Source organism: Micropterus dolomieu, linkage group LG03, assembly GCF_021292245.1.
Source record: "Micropterus dolomieu isolate WLL.071019.BEF.003 ecotype Adirondacks linkage group LG03, ASM2129224v1, whole genome shotgun sequence".
In the NCBI taxonomy this organism is placed as follows: Eukaryota; Metazoa; Chordata; class Actinopteri; order Centrarchiformes; family Centrarchidae; genus Micropterus; species Micropterus dolomieu.
Window position 1 is genome coordinate 19,240,875 of NC_060152.1, and position 14,062 is coordinate 19,254,936.

A 14,062-nucleotide genomic window follows, 5' to 3' on the forward strand; every position below is an offset into this window, starting at 1 on the left:
GGCAGGGGTTTTCAAAAATGATCAGTTTCAGTGACCTGATACTGCATTTCCGTTTGTATGAACAAAGTATAAAAAAAGTCACGGTTATGAAAATACCCGTGTTCGTGTAGACAGGCCCTAACACACAGGGCCTAAGAAATTTAACCAGAGTGGGCGGAGCTTGATCCATAACTCCCCTTTCACACCCTCATACAGATCTTTAAAACAAAGAGTTTGTCAATCCTTCATACTCTTAAGCTAAACTTGCTCCCGAGAACCATACCTGTCAACACTGGGATTTGAAAATAAGGAAAATAATAAGGAAAGTATTAATTTTATGTAATATTCTAATAGGGCGTCACAGCTGTCTGCGTGGGTTCTCTCCAGGTGCTCCGGCTTCCTCCCGCCATCCACAGACACGCGGACTTAATTGGTGACCCTAAATTGTCCTTAGGTGTGAGTGTGACTGGTTGTTTGTCTGTGTGTGGCCCTGCAATGGATTGGCGACCTGTCCAGGGTGTATCCCACCTTTCGCATGTCAGCTTGGATTGGCTCCAGCCCCCGCGACCTTGTACGAAGGATAAGCTGTTGACGATGGATAGAATTAACATTAAAAAGTATTATGTTATTTCATAGTAGGCCTATAGACTAAATAATAGGCTATAATACTTATAGTTACTATATTCAATATGAAATCCTTGTGCAAGTAGCACAGTCTACATTAGTATCTAATTTAAAGTAGTAACTTGTTTGAGCATATCTATTTTTAGGGAAATATGCAAGGGAAATACTCTGTAATGCAATGCATCATTCATACTGAACCCCTCATGCTGCTGATCTTCTTTTATTGGTGGCTGCTGTTGACTTCCCATCACTGTCACAGCTGCTCTACATACTTCCACCTGCTTTACCGGACGGGAATGTAGCAAACATTTCAAATACACCCAGCGTATTTTTTTTTCTTAAGGTTAAAAATATGGGAGAGTTATGGAAAATTATTTTAATGAAAGGGCACCGGGATAAAACTGTAAAATATACGAGAATCCTGGGAAAAACAGGAGGGTTGACAGGTATGCCGAGAACCGTTCTCGAGATCTGTTAATTTTTCTTATTATTCAATTTATATATCTTCATATAGTTTTATTTTTCATTTAAAGTTTTTACTGTCTCGTGTTCACGTGTTTTGGGGGGCGTCGCTTTGAAAGGAGCCTAGAAGGGAAGGGGTGGGAGTTTCTCTGTTGGATACTTTCAAAAATCAGCAGTTTCTTGCTAGTTTCTCAAACTACCTACCCTGCCTTTAATGACTGCAGTTTTCAGGGCCTGCGGGAAAAAACCTGAGAAGAGAGACATGTTGACAATTTGTAGTAGATCTGAGGCCATGCATTTAGAAACATTTTTGACAAAACCTGTTGGCAGAATATCAAGGCAGCATGAAGAGGATTTCAAATGTTGTATTATGTCATCCAGGTTTTTATGGTTAACAGAATCAAATTGTCTCATGCTATATGAATTGCTTTTAAGTGGACACAGGGACAAGACATATCCTGTTACTGGCATGGAGGCACTGATTGCTTGTCTAATTGTTTGAATTTTGTCTGTGAAGAAGGAAGCAAATTCATGGCAGGCCCTGGTGGATAGAAGTTCAGAGGCTACAGACACAGGAGATTTGGTTAGCCTGTCCACAGTAGCAAACAGGGCACGTGCATTATTAGTGTTTTTGGTGATGATGTCAGAGAAGAAGGACCGCCTTGCATTTCTCAGTTCTAAATTATAAATGCGAAGTCTTTCTTTATAGATGTCATAATGACCCTGGAGATTTGTTTTCCGCCACCTGCATTCAGCTTTTCGACACTCTTTTTTGAGTTCTAACCAGCGTGGCATTTCTCCATGGAGATCTTCTCTTACCAGAGACCACCTTCACATTGGCTTCTGCAATGGTATCCATAACATTTGTAATTTTAGAACTGAAATTATCTACAAACTCATTGACTGAGACCCGTGAGAGGGCGGGTGTCGAGGAGAAAGCCTCAATAAATTTTTCACTAGTGATATGCCGTTTTGTGATTACCTCTGTTTGTACATTTGTGTGCATGCAGATAGCACTCTCAAAGAAAACACAGGAATGATCAGAGAGAGCAACATCAGTCACCACAACCTTGGAAATGTCCAGACCCTTGGAAATGACTAAGTCCAAAGTGTGCCCCTTATTGTATGTGGGCTCTGTCACATGTTGGGTCAGTCCATAATTATCAAGAACACAACTCAGTTCTTTAGTCCCTCTGTCCTGGGAGTTGTCAACATGTACCAACAATAACTACACAGTCAAAGTCAATACAGATTATAGACAGCAGTTCATCAAAGTCATCAAAAAAGTTTGCATAGTATTTAGGGGGCCTGTAGATATTTAGAAAATAGCTCGAAAAGAGGAATTCAGCTGAAGAGCCACATATTCAAAAGAAGCAAAACTCCCATAAAACATCTTTTTGCATTGGAGGGAGTCATTAAACAAAATGGCAACTCGACCTCCTCTCTTATGCACTCTAGCTTCACTTATGAAACTGAAGTTGGGAGGGGTAGACTCGATAAGGACAGCTGCACTGTTATCTTGGTCCAACCAAGTTTCAGTTAAAAACATGAAATTAAGATTCTGAGTGATTATAAAATCATTGATTAAAAATGTTTTTCCTGCCAAAGACCTAATATTTAACAAAGATAATTTTAGTGTGTTAAAAACATTATCTGGCCCACTTTTTTTGACAGGCTGCTGCTGACGAGGAATTAATACTAAATTTGCAGGATATGTTGAGCGCTTCCTGTTTTTAACACATTCACCATGCTTTTTCTGTTACCTATCAAGACAGGGATGGAGAAGACTACCAGCACACTGGGCCCCGGCTTGTCCTGGGAAGAGTCATGAGTGCTATTTTCCTTGTAGCCTGGACCCAGCACATATCAGACAGAGCTTACTGGGCTTTTTCGCTATTGCGGGGCGGGAAGGCGGGTTGTGCGCTGTATTTGTGACACATGTCAAACCTGGAGGACTTAGAACCAGTGGTGGAGGTGGATGGTGAGGGGGGATTATTGTAGAGAAAATGGGAGTGGAGCGAGGGAAGGTGCGGGGAGGAAATTTGGTTCCAGCTCTAACCAGGTCTTCCATGTGATCCGTGAAGTCCAACAGGGGGGAGAGGGGAGAAAGGGTGTGTGGAGATAAGGGTGACCTAGATGGGGATTGGGGGGGTAAAGATGGTGAATCCTCACTGCTGGTTTTCAGTGAGGGAGGTGGAGGCTCTTCCTCTTGGCTCAGTTGTCTCTCGTGATCAGAGCTCTCTTCTGGCAGAGGGAACAGATGAGTGAAAGTAAGACAGAAAGTAAAACAGGTTGGAGCTGAACAATTTTACTCCTGACTTGTTAAGGCGAAGTCGATCTGCCTTAAAAAGATGTCTGTAGTCCCACAGAAAGTAAAAGTTTCGATGAAATGCACTGAATGGACAGTACATGCAGTTGAGAGCCACGTGCCATCAATCTGCTGAATCTCTCAGCTCCTCTTCGGTATGGCGGTATAGGGCCACTGATAAACACCTCAGCATTCAAAGAGCTGACTGTGTTCAACAGATTATTAAAGTCCTCTTTTAACACTTTAATGCTTCGCAACATCATTGGCCCCGATGTGCAGTATGATGTTTTTCACAGTAGGATGTTCAGCCATGATATGCAGGATTCTTTCTGCCAAGTCACACCGTATCCTTCGGAAAGCAGAGTATTTTGGTGTTCTTACTGCACATACTTCTTATATCGTTAACAGCAGAGTCACCCACAATCAGAGTTTGAAGCCCAGTCGTTAGCTTTCCCTGCAGCCTTTTACTTTCTGATTTACTCTCAGTCCTTACCCTTCTGTGTGAGGACGGGAGGTTATCCAGGTCAACAGATGGAGATCCCGGGTCCTGCAATAGTGGTGAAAATCTGTTCTGCTGTTGCACACTCGGTTGTTGGGGAGGTTTGTTGCTAACTCTCCCTTTCGCAGCTGTCCACGGCTGTGTTCTACTAAGAGCAGGGATTGAAGAGGCGCTCTGCCTGGATGATAATGCAGGCCAGCCAGTCGCATCACAAATCTCAGGGCGCTGGGTTCTGCCTGTTTCTCGTCCTCCCATTTCCCCAGGAAATGATTTACTCTTAGGCTTTGCACCAAGAGCGTTCCAGGGAGGACTCCCACTTTCAGATTTATTACCCAGTACACAGGCCTCCTGCTTCTTGGTAGTCTTGTTGGTGCTAATTAGCCGTATGTTAGCATGCTCTTGTCCACTGCTTTGGGTCCACGGTAAAATGTTGTCCTTCCCACATAGTCCATTCACTTCCACATTCACTTCCAACCTGTGGATCTTGGTTTCCAGCACTGCAATTTTCTGTAAAAGTTTGTAGAAGTTGTCCGTGGAGAAGGGGGGCATCTTGTTGCTAATTAGCATTAGCTATAACTCCTCAGAGAGATAGATCATAAAGATCATAAAAGTTTTTAAAGTATGGTAAGAGCCAACTTTATCTGACAGTCCCAATGATTTAAAAGTATCCAAGAGCTGCTGATTTCTAGCAGAAAAAAAGAGAATTTAAGCAAAAGAATGCAAGCAGAGGCAAGAGCAAGCAGCAAAGCATCTGCACTGTAAGAAAGCAGGAAGCAACCCTTTTAGTATTACTAATATGGAACAGGTTGGTTACTTTTTTACATTTACTTGCATTTCAGCAAAGACCTTTGACTCTTTTGTCTCTGAACGTTTCAGTCCGACCCTTAACGTTTTCAAACTTTTTCCATTTTGTGTTGTAGCTCGTTCTCCAGCTGTCAGTGTCACTGTGGTGTGCATGAGTAAGACGACCGGGGCGGGGCTAATGGCTGCATAGACGTTCAAATGGAATAGACCAACAAGCCTGGGGAGAAGGGCGAGTTGGCCTGTGTCACTCAACCTTCTGCCAACTTTTTAGTATTATTAGTAAAAAAGTAGCCTATAGGCTAAGGAAGATGGCCCACCGGCCCGGCCCATTGGGACTTATTCCACTCCAGATGGCCAGACTGCCACTGGCTGCTAGCCTCGGCATGTCTCAGCCTTGCGAGTACGAGAAGGTCTGCGTGACAAAAAAAATCGTCATCACAAGGGGTACGCATAGGCTCTGTGCAGAAGTCCGCGTGCCTCCCCCAATTTTGTGACCACGACGCAACTAGGGTACCAGCCAATCTACTGTGCGTGTGTGGAACAACTCCACCAAGCTGACTCCAGAACAGAAGTAGTTTGTGTCCATGGTGTCCGCAGCTGTCCGTTTATGCTTCCACTCCAGAGTATATTCGAGCTAACCTCCTCTGTTCTCTGATTAGCTTTCTCATCATCTTCCATAACTTCTTCACCCGGATTCTCCTCCTCGCTCCTCAACCCCCCCTAAAATAGGCCTAACGACCATGCTTATAGCTACAGCTAGACACAACGGTAGGTAGTGCCCTACAGTTCAGAACTGCTACAAAGGTGCCTAAAATATTTTTTAAAAACATCACTTCAGTTTCTAGTAAATCTACAAGGCTAAACATTTTGTCACTACAGAAAGAGAAAAGGGGAGGTGGTCAGAGGATGAAGGTAACTCCTTCTCAGGACATCTTCTTGTAGCCATAACAGATCAAACTTAAACTTAACCATTACAAAATCTCCTTACGCTGATCTTTGGGATTGTGCTTCTACCTAAAGGCAAGTTTTGGATGAGTTTATCTGTATTTTGTTTCTGTTTAAACTTTAAGAAAAGATGCATTGTAATTTTCAATTAACACACATACACATGCTACAGACGTGCAGGCACGTGCACACATAAACATCAAAAGTGGCTTCAGCACCTGCTTTGTTCTTCCTCAAGAGAAAGTGCTTTACTGGTGCTTTACTGGTGCACAGTTCTGATTACGATCAGATAACAATACAGCGTCACCACGTCAGCGTAACGATGCAATCGCAGTAAAAAAAATGACTGAAGCACTGAAGTCAGTTTTTGTCGAGAGCTGCAGGTGGGACCAAGGCAACTGGCTCATAATTATCTATGCAGGAAAAGCCATGCATAGAAACACAGAATTACTCCAGGACCAATAAAATAAAAAATAAAATACTTTGTAGTTTTTTCATGCTGTAGGCTGTGTTCACACACTGAGGAATACATATCTCATGTTGAACAGCCAGGATCCACCCAGTATGGTTAACTTCATGCATTTATTCAAGCCTTTCGTGTGCCCCAAAGATAAGAGCAGCCATCATGTATCAGTGCATGATGAATATTTCCATGGTTGCGTAACACAAGTAAATGTCAATCAGCAAACATCAAAGGAAGGAAGAAAGACTGTAAAGGTAGCTCGATAGATCAATAGGCTAGATACATGTCTTCTCTTTAACATTAAACAGTTTTAAAACTGGAGGCCTAAATGTTTTCTAAATCACCTTATCAGTCAGCGGCTTATAACCGTTTTTGGATCAATTTCAGTTTTTTTATCAAGTGACTGCACCATAGCAGATACTGACACTTGCGTGTTTGCAACGTGCAGAGGAGTGACTGTGGTGACTTCCACGCATGGTGAAATAATTTTTACCAGAATTATTATTTACATACTGCACTAATGAAACTAGGGTTTTGTGTACAGTGGCATACACTCAAAATATTTCAGGTTTTGGCTGAACCAGATGAACAATTCCAGTTGAGTAAAAACTCTTCCCACAGAATACACATAACACTTGTCACAGCCTGTTCCTCTGTCCCTCCTCAATTCATTCCATCCACCCAGTGCCCTCATCACCTGCCAATCTTCACACCTGTTCCCTCTTACCTCATCTGCTCTGCAGCTGCTTTCATACAGAGATCCCACAAAAAATGTGGAAAGAATATCCGCCAATATGCCGCATTTGCTCATTCATACTGAACAAATGTTTCCAGCATAATACCAGGTGTGTCTTGACATAGCGATCCGGCTTTCCGGAACCAGCGTTGTAGAAAAAGACTGTTAGGTATAATACACCAGCATGCCAGCTGTGGCTTTTCACACAGACATCGTCCCGGCTCTGTTACTACCAACGTTCACGACTCAGAGGCAGATCAAATCGGACCCCCCTTTCCGTCTCTGTACCTTTCATACAGCGCAGCAAGCCAGCATTTTGGCGTAATGATGGACTACCAAACAATTTAACAATTTAATAGTATATAAGCAATCGTGTCCTGTATGTGTATCTATTTTACATTCATACACATATTGCACATTACCTGTATCTCTGTGTATTGTGGGAAGTGATGTTGGTCATGCATGTAAGCTTTATTTACTTAATTTAAAGAAGGTATAATGCCAACCAGCTGTCACTTAAGTGAATTTTTGCACCTGTTACAGTGAATAAACATACTGAATATGCTTTTCTCTAATTTTCTCTCTGTTGATTCTGCTTTCTTTGGTGAACACATACAACTCCTAATTCATTATTTCCTTCTAATCACTTGAGAAGTAGGTGCACTCTGTGGTGCCCTTCTGGTGGCGAAAATGCAATACAGCACCATTCTGTGTACTGCCACAACATTTTTCAGCCCTGCACCTCAAAAAGCCTGACTCCGCTACTGGTATGTCTTGTCCTTGTTCAACCAGTTCTCACTCTGAAGTCGCCACATATGTAAGCAGGTCTTGGTGTCAGGTTGTAACACACTGGGGGAAGCCCTGTAGTGTCATTTGTGAATGGTAAAGATAGGTGTAGCATATATAACAGAAAAGTCAGAGTAAGCAGTTGGTTGAGGTTGTTGGGGTGGATGGGTGGGCCAGAAGCATAATTATTATCACTAACTTGATCATGGAGGTGTGCGTGTCAAAAAACAACACTAAAGGGGCAACCAGGTCATTAAAAAGCGAAGCCAAGGAGTCTTGACCAAGCGTCCATATGTAACGAGTTGGGAGTGAGAATGTGTTTCCTTGTTTGATTCATTAAAATATCTATACTACTATAGTTATACTACTTTGGTTAAAAGCCTTAAATCGTACGTGGGTTACAATCAAATGAACAAACAAACGATTGCTAAATATAAAAATTCTAAGTTGTAAGTAAAACACTAAACCAAATCTCTGGTGGCTCTTGTTATCTGGCAGGTTTCTGTCACAGCTTTTACTTCTGTAATTCTGGCACACTTTTACTTACTGTTTCTTGTACACAATGCTTTGTTGTTAACTATTCCATGAACCAACTTTAAAACATACTATCCTTACTTGTTATATGATGCAAATGTCACTACATTTTGTTATTTCAATGTTTAAATAAGACTGAGAAAGGATTAAGAACACAGAAAAATATTAAAAGGATTTTAAGAAATGTATTTATTTTAATTTTCATCAAAATTCCATTGAAAATAGGTTTCAGGTTAATAATAGCACTCGGGAAAGATTTGTGCATGAACATGTTTTTACATTCTCCTTGTTTTACTTTAGAAAGAAGAGTTGTTGTTGACAACTATTCTTTGCAAGACAATCACTACTATCATTATAGGCAACAAGCAAAAAATAAAGCATATTAAAAATAAGCAGGTTAAATCTGTATGAGGCAGGAGACAAAGGAAAATGCTAAACTTTCTACTTTCCCACTCGTCACTTGAAATGAGAAAAAATAGGTGGGAGCACTAAGAGGCTATGCGGCGATGAGAGCTAAAAACTGAGCAGTGATGTTTCCGTCTCCTCCAGTTAAGAGAACATTACCAAAGAGAACAACGGTGCCACCAGGAGCAGAAGGCCAGCACTTTTGCTGCTGGCACTGTTGCAGAAGTCACCCTGACAGCAGCTAGTTTCTCCTGGAATGGCTCCTGCAATCTGTGCATTTGCCGTATCTGAGCACATCTTCTCGGAGGCACAGCCCTTCATGATCTTCTTTTCACCCCGTAAGTTCACTGAGAGAATGAAAATAGTGTTAGTGTGTGAGCTTTAAGTTTTAATACATACACTAGAATCACTAAACATCCCTCTGAGCTGAGAAAATATGTGAAACTGAGGCAGACATTTAATGCTGTAGGCCTGTTACCTGCTGCTGAGATGCAGTGGTCCTCATTCCCTTTGCAGTTTAGAGTTGAGCACTTTTGACCATCGCAGCGGTGGCACTTTAAACCATTGTCCCTGGCTAAACTGGGTTCTGTAACATAGAACATACATTGTTTATGTTGTTTAGGGAAATAGAGGGGTGACCGCAAAGATCTTTTTTGAAGCCACCTCTTTAGAGCAGTTAGCAGCTTTTAAATGATCAGATATACAAAATGAAAAGAGCTGTGAATATTCCTCGTACTGGCTCATCACGTTTCTCTAACAATATCTGCCCCAAACATATTGTCTCAAGTTGTGATATGGACTGTGGTATACACTCTCACACACACACACACATACACACACACACACACACACACACCAATAGAAAATAAGTTAAGAAAATAAGAACAAAGTTACCCGCGGCAGGCTCGGAGTTACAGAGGTCGGTGGCGCAACACTTGCTGGTAATTACAGTTCTGGTGATACCAAAGTTGACTGCACCCTCAAGACACTGTTCATCCAAAGCACAAGTTTTTATGTTGACATCAGCAAGTTTTGAATCACCTGCAACAAAAGAGTAACCTTTGTAAACTGGGCCATGCAAAGATGTTACAATTAAAACAATGCACTACAAGATACCTTACCTATATATGAAGTGATTCTTGCTGCGCGACACTGATGAGCCCTTAAAGGGCATTGTTTTGTGGTGCCTGTGCAGGTCCCTGAGCTTCCCGGTACACACTGATAACATGTCAGGGTGTAGGCTGATGAAACACAAAACTCAGATAAGTCAAAAACACCACCTTTTCTTTTTGGGATAAAATAAGTTTAACAACTTTACTCTGAAGTAAATTCATCAAAATTTTAAGCACAGCTCAAATGAAATGGTTATACAGTAGGAATGGATTTCAAGAGCAGTTCTAACGTGTTAGAGAATTTTTTGTTGTTTATTTTCCAACTACAACATAATAGGAAATTGACCAAACAAAGAGGAATAGCAGCAAAATGAAACGTGGGATGTTAACATGCAACCTTAAATGACCCGTGTCTGTAGCATGTGTTAGTGCAAATATATTAATTGAAAACTACAATCCATCTTTTCCTTAAGATTAAATAGTTAAAAAAACAGATCAAAAACTTACTTTTAGGGAGAAGCACAATTCCAAAGATCAGAGTAAGGAGATGCATTTTGTGATGATGGGATTCAACTGAGTGTTAGTTTGATCTGTCAGGGCTATAAGAAACTCTCCTAAGAAGGCGTTGCCTTCATCCTCAGACCACTCCTTCATTCCTCCTTCACTAGTGACACATTTTGAATCTTTGAATTTATGATTTTTAAAGTTCTTAGTTTAGTTTTTTAAATAAGCACCGTTTTAGCAGTTCTGAACAGTAGTGCACTGTGAGGTATCTAGCCGTAGCTGTAAGAGCTAAAACACAGAGACAGCCCGATGGAAAATTATGCGTAAACATATATACATACACATATATGTACATAGAAAGACAAACTTATTGCAGGAGCAGTAAAATACAAAATGATGAATACGTTCACACAGGTTTTACATGTGGTGTTCACACATTGAGGAAAATATATCTCATGCTGAACAGCCAGGATCCACCCAGTATGCCCACACACAAAGATAAAAACAGTCATCAAACATCTGTGCATGAGGAATGTGTTCGTAGCTCAGGAAACATGAAAGGAGGGAAGACAGAATGTAAAGACAGATCAATAGGTAGATATATTAATGGATAGTTAGATAGATGCCCTTCTCTTTAACATTAGGCTGTTTAAAAATTGGAGGCCTAAATGTTTTCTGAAACAAGTTATCAGTCAGCAGCCTATTTCTATTTTTGGAGTGATTAAAATTTTTTTATCAACTGACTGCACCATTGCAGATACTGACCATGTTTGCCACTCGCAGAGGAGTGACTGTGGTGACTTCCATGCATGGTGAAATAATTCTTACCAGCATTATTAGATGCATTCTTACAGTACAACTTTTACTTCTCTGTATTCATGAAACAAGAGTTTTATGTGCTGTGTCGTAAACCAAAAATACTTCAGGTTGTCAGCATAGTGTATTTTATTTTATATGTACTGTTTATTGTACTTTTGTTTGCATGTAACAAAAGTAGGTTGTGTGTTGTTGCTTTGTGTTATTTGCATGGCTAGCTGTGTCTAAATGGTGTCTGCGATAACTGTACTGATGTTTCTGGATGTTTCATGTGTTTTTATGTTGTGAGAATTGTTCTATTTTATTGTTCTTGTTTTTATAGTGTCTGGATGTACTTTCTGTATACTGTATATTTTATCATTTTTAAGGTTTCAAAACATCTTGCCGAAGGACTGCAGTTGAAAATGAGCCAGTAGACTAACACTGGCTCATTTACATTAATGTTGATTAATGTGGGCTGTCCTTATAAATAAATAAATAGAAAAGTAGAAAAATAACCAGGCGAACAAGCCTAGTTGAGTAAAAAAAGGAACTCTTCACACAGAACACATGGAACACACGCCACAGTCTGTCTCTCTGTCCTTCCTCTCCAGCCACATGTCTATGCACAATGCACATCCTTCTACACTCATTTGCACAGATATGGTCAGAAAGACATATATTTAAGCCTGTTTTACTTTAATTTATGTATAGTAGCATAGTAGTTTGAATGAATATATCAGAATCAGAATCCCTTTATTGTCATTTTATGCGAGCGTACAATGAAATTACGACTGCCATTCTACTGGTGCAATAAAACATAGAACAATAAGTAGATAATCTCTAAAAACAATAAAATCAATAAAACAACAGTATAATGAAGATTTGCCACCTTCAATAAAGAAAAATAAGGGAAGCCTGCCACAGCGGGGGCCACATCCCTCGGGGGCCTGGCCTGGACTGGCTCCATGGTGTGCCAGTGGTGGTATATCATAACTTAAAACATGTTTTCATGAAAGTATTAAGATTGATACCACTGGACATTATAATCTGCTATCTGCTACTGAAATCAATGTGAACAGATGAACTCAGTCTCTCTCCATCACAACTCAACAGACTAGTAGTCATATTGTCAGAGCTGAACACACAGCTATGACAATAATAAACAGAGGCCAAACATGTGTGACAGTGAGACCACAAAAAATAGGCTTTTGGAGGAACTTGTGAGATGTAAACTTTGTTTTTTAACTTATTAAATAAACATGTGCAAAACTTAATTATAAATAGGCTAAAACAAAGACCGTTGCAAAGGGTCTTCCATGAACATCATGAACATCAGTGGATTAGAAGTAGTAGGCCTTGTGTGCAGTATTGGAGTATGTTTTATAAATCTTTTCTTGTCAGAAGTACACGACTTGCGCAGCACTGAGTAGTTGTTTGTCTTTCAAACAGCTGCAGTAAAACAATGAGCAGGACTGCTCAAAGTTGAGAATAATCAAGGGCTCACTCCTCATGAGCTCCACAGAGCACCTGTTCTTGCTGTCACTTTGTTGGTCATTCGGGAAAAGATCCTTTCCACATAACCAGTGGATGCTGCAATGCTTATGATGTGGCTGTTGATGGACAGGGTGAGAATGTGCTAATGAACTTGAGTAATTGTGAAGGGTGGTGTGAACACAGATTTTGACTAAAATATTTGTCATTGTTTGCAGTAACACCATGTTTATGTATTTATTTTATCAGTTGAAAACACGTTTTCACAGAATGCAGGTGGGATGATTTGCATGGGATGCTACATTAAAGACAACTTGGAAATACGGGACAAACAGCGTCCCGTAGTGATTCAAAACAGGATGCGGTAGTTCTAAAATACCGGACAAGGGGGTGGCTGGGTATGTGTGGAGTCCTTTATGATGATGTTAGCTCTGCTGAGGTAGCGTGAGGTGGCAATGTCCTCCAGAGAGGACAGAACAGCCTGTGATGATGTCTGCAGGCTCTCGATGGACGCCCAGTGAAAGGCCACCAGCAGCTTCTGTCCTGTATAATTCCTCCAAAGCAGTCTCGGGAAGTGGGATTCTGTCGTGCTTTTTAAATTGTAGGCCTAGCGGTAGTGTTGGCTAACCAGGAGAGGTCCTCAGAAATGAGGAGGAGGAGTTTAAAAGACTGTGCCCCATCGATTCATGGTGGGGTCAAGTCGGGTGAAGTCTGCCTCACGCTTCTTCCCGAAGTCTAATATGAGTTCTTTGGTGTTGTTAGTGTTATAGTTCACTGTACATCACTCACACACTTTCTATGTAAAGGTGTGTTAATTGTATTTTATTTCTAAAGCCAATGGGATCTAGCAATGGAGAACTTGCCGTCAACATTTTAAAATTGAATCTGACTGTCCTTACAAAAATGTAGGCCTTTAAGCCTTTTTACATTAATTTATGTATAATAACATAGTAGTTTGAATGAATATAGAAATTGTACTTACAGTATAGTCACATTCAGTCTTTAAAAATGAAAAACTTGATTGTATTCAGCTTCATTCAGAGATCCCCAGACACAAGTCCTAAATTCAAATTATATTCATTGTTTTTCATATGCATTTTCCTGCTGTCTGACCCATAAAACTGCATGTTATAAAATCCTTGTCCACTAGATAGGGGTACACTGTTGATAGTTCTTTCCCACAAACTGTCCCTCTACTCTCTTCACAGTCCGTGCTAGTTACACGACCAACAAATACACAATAAAAGATGGAGACAGGCTGAACAGTTAAAGGTGATCTGTTCTTTGAGGACAGGCATCAACAGCTTACAATAAATCTAAGAACATTTAGAAATACATTTCTTCCTTTGGGATGATCAAAATAATTTGCATCAGTCATCAGTAGATTAGTCCATTCACACTTTTATACATGTATCTTATCACTTTGAAGTCAGTATATATTGTTTATATGATATACAGAAACAAAAAAGATACCTCAGTCTTTGATTTACAATTTTTTACAACTGCTTACACACATTTTCAAAACCATGTCTCCTTTTTTAGAAAACTGTACACAAAATTCCCAAAACTGCTCACACAAAATGCAAAATGCCTCATATCTCCTTCAAAATGA

General features: G+C 40.4%; 1 protein-coding gene across 1 annotated transcript; it reads right to left on the reverse strand.

Moving 5' to 3' along the window:
* Window positions 1-8,305: 8,305 nt before the first annotated feature.
* On the reverse strand, window positions 8,306-10,219 carry LOC123967892 (urokinase plasminogen activator surface receptor-like). The gene is made up of 5 exons (XM_046044235.1): window positions 10,165-10,219; window positions 9,667-9,786; window positions 9,440-9,586; window positions 9,024-9,131; window positions 8,306-8,892 (listed from the first exon to the last, which is right to left on the reverse strand). Exons 1-5 carry the CDS (start codon window positions 10,208-10,210, stop codon window positions 8,690-8,692), a joined length of 624 nt encoding a protein of 207 aa, XP_045900191.1. The 5' UTR covers window positions 10,211-10,219; the 3' UTR covers window positions 8,306-8,689.
* Window positions 10,220-14,062: the final 3,843 nt, after the last annotated feature.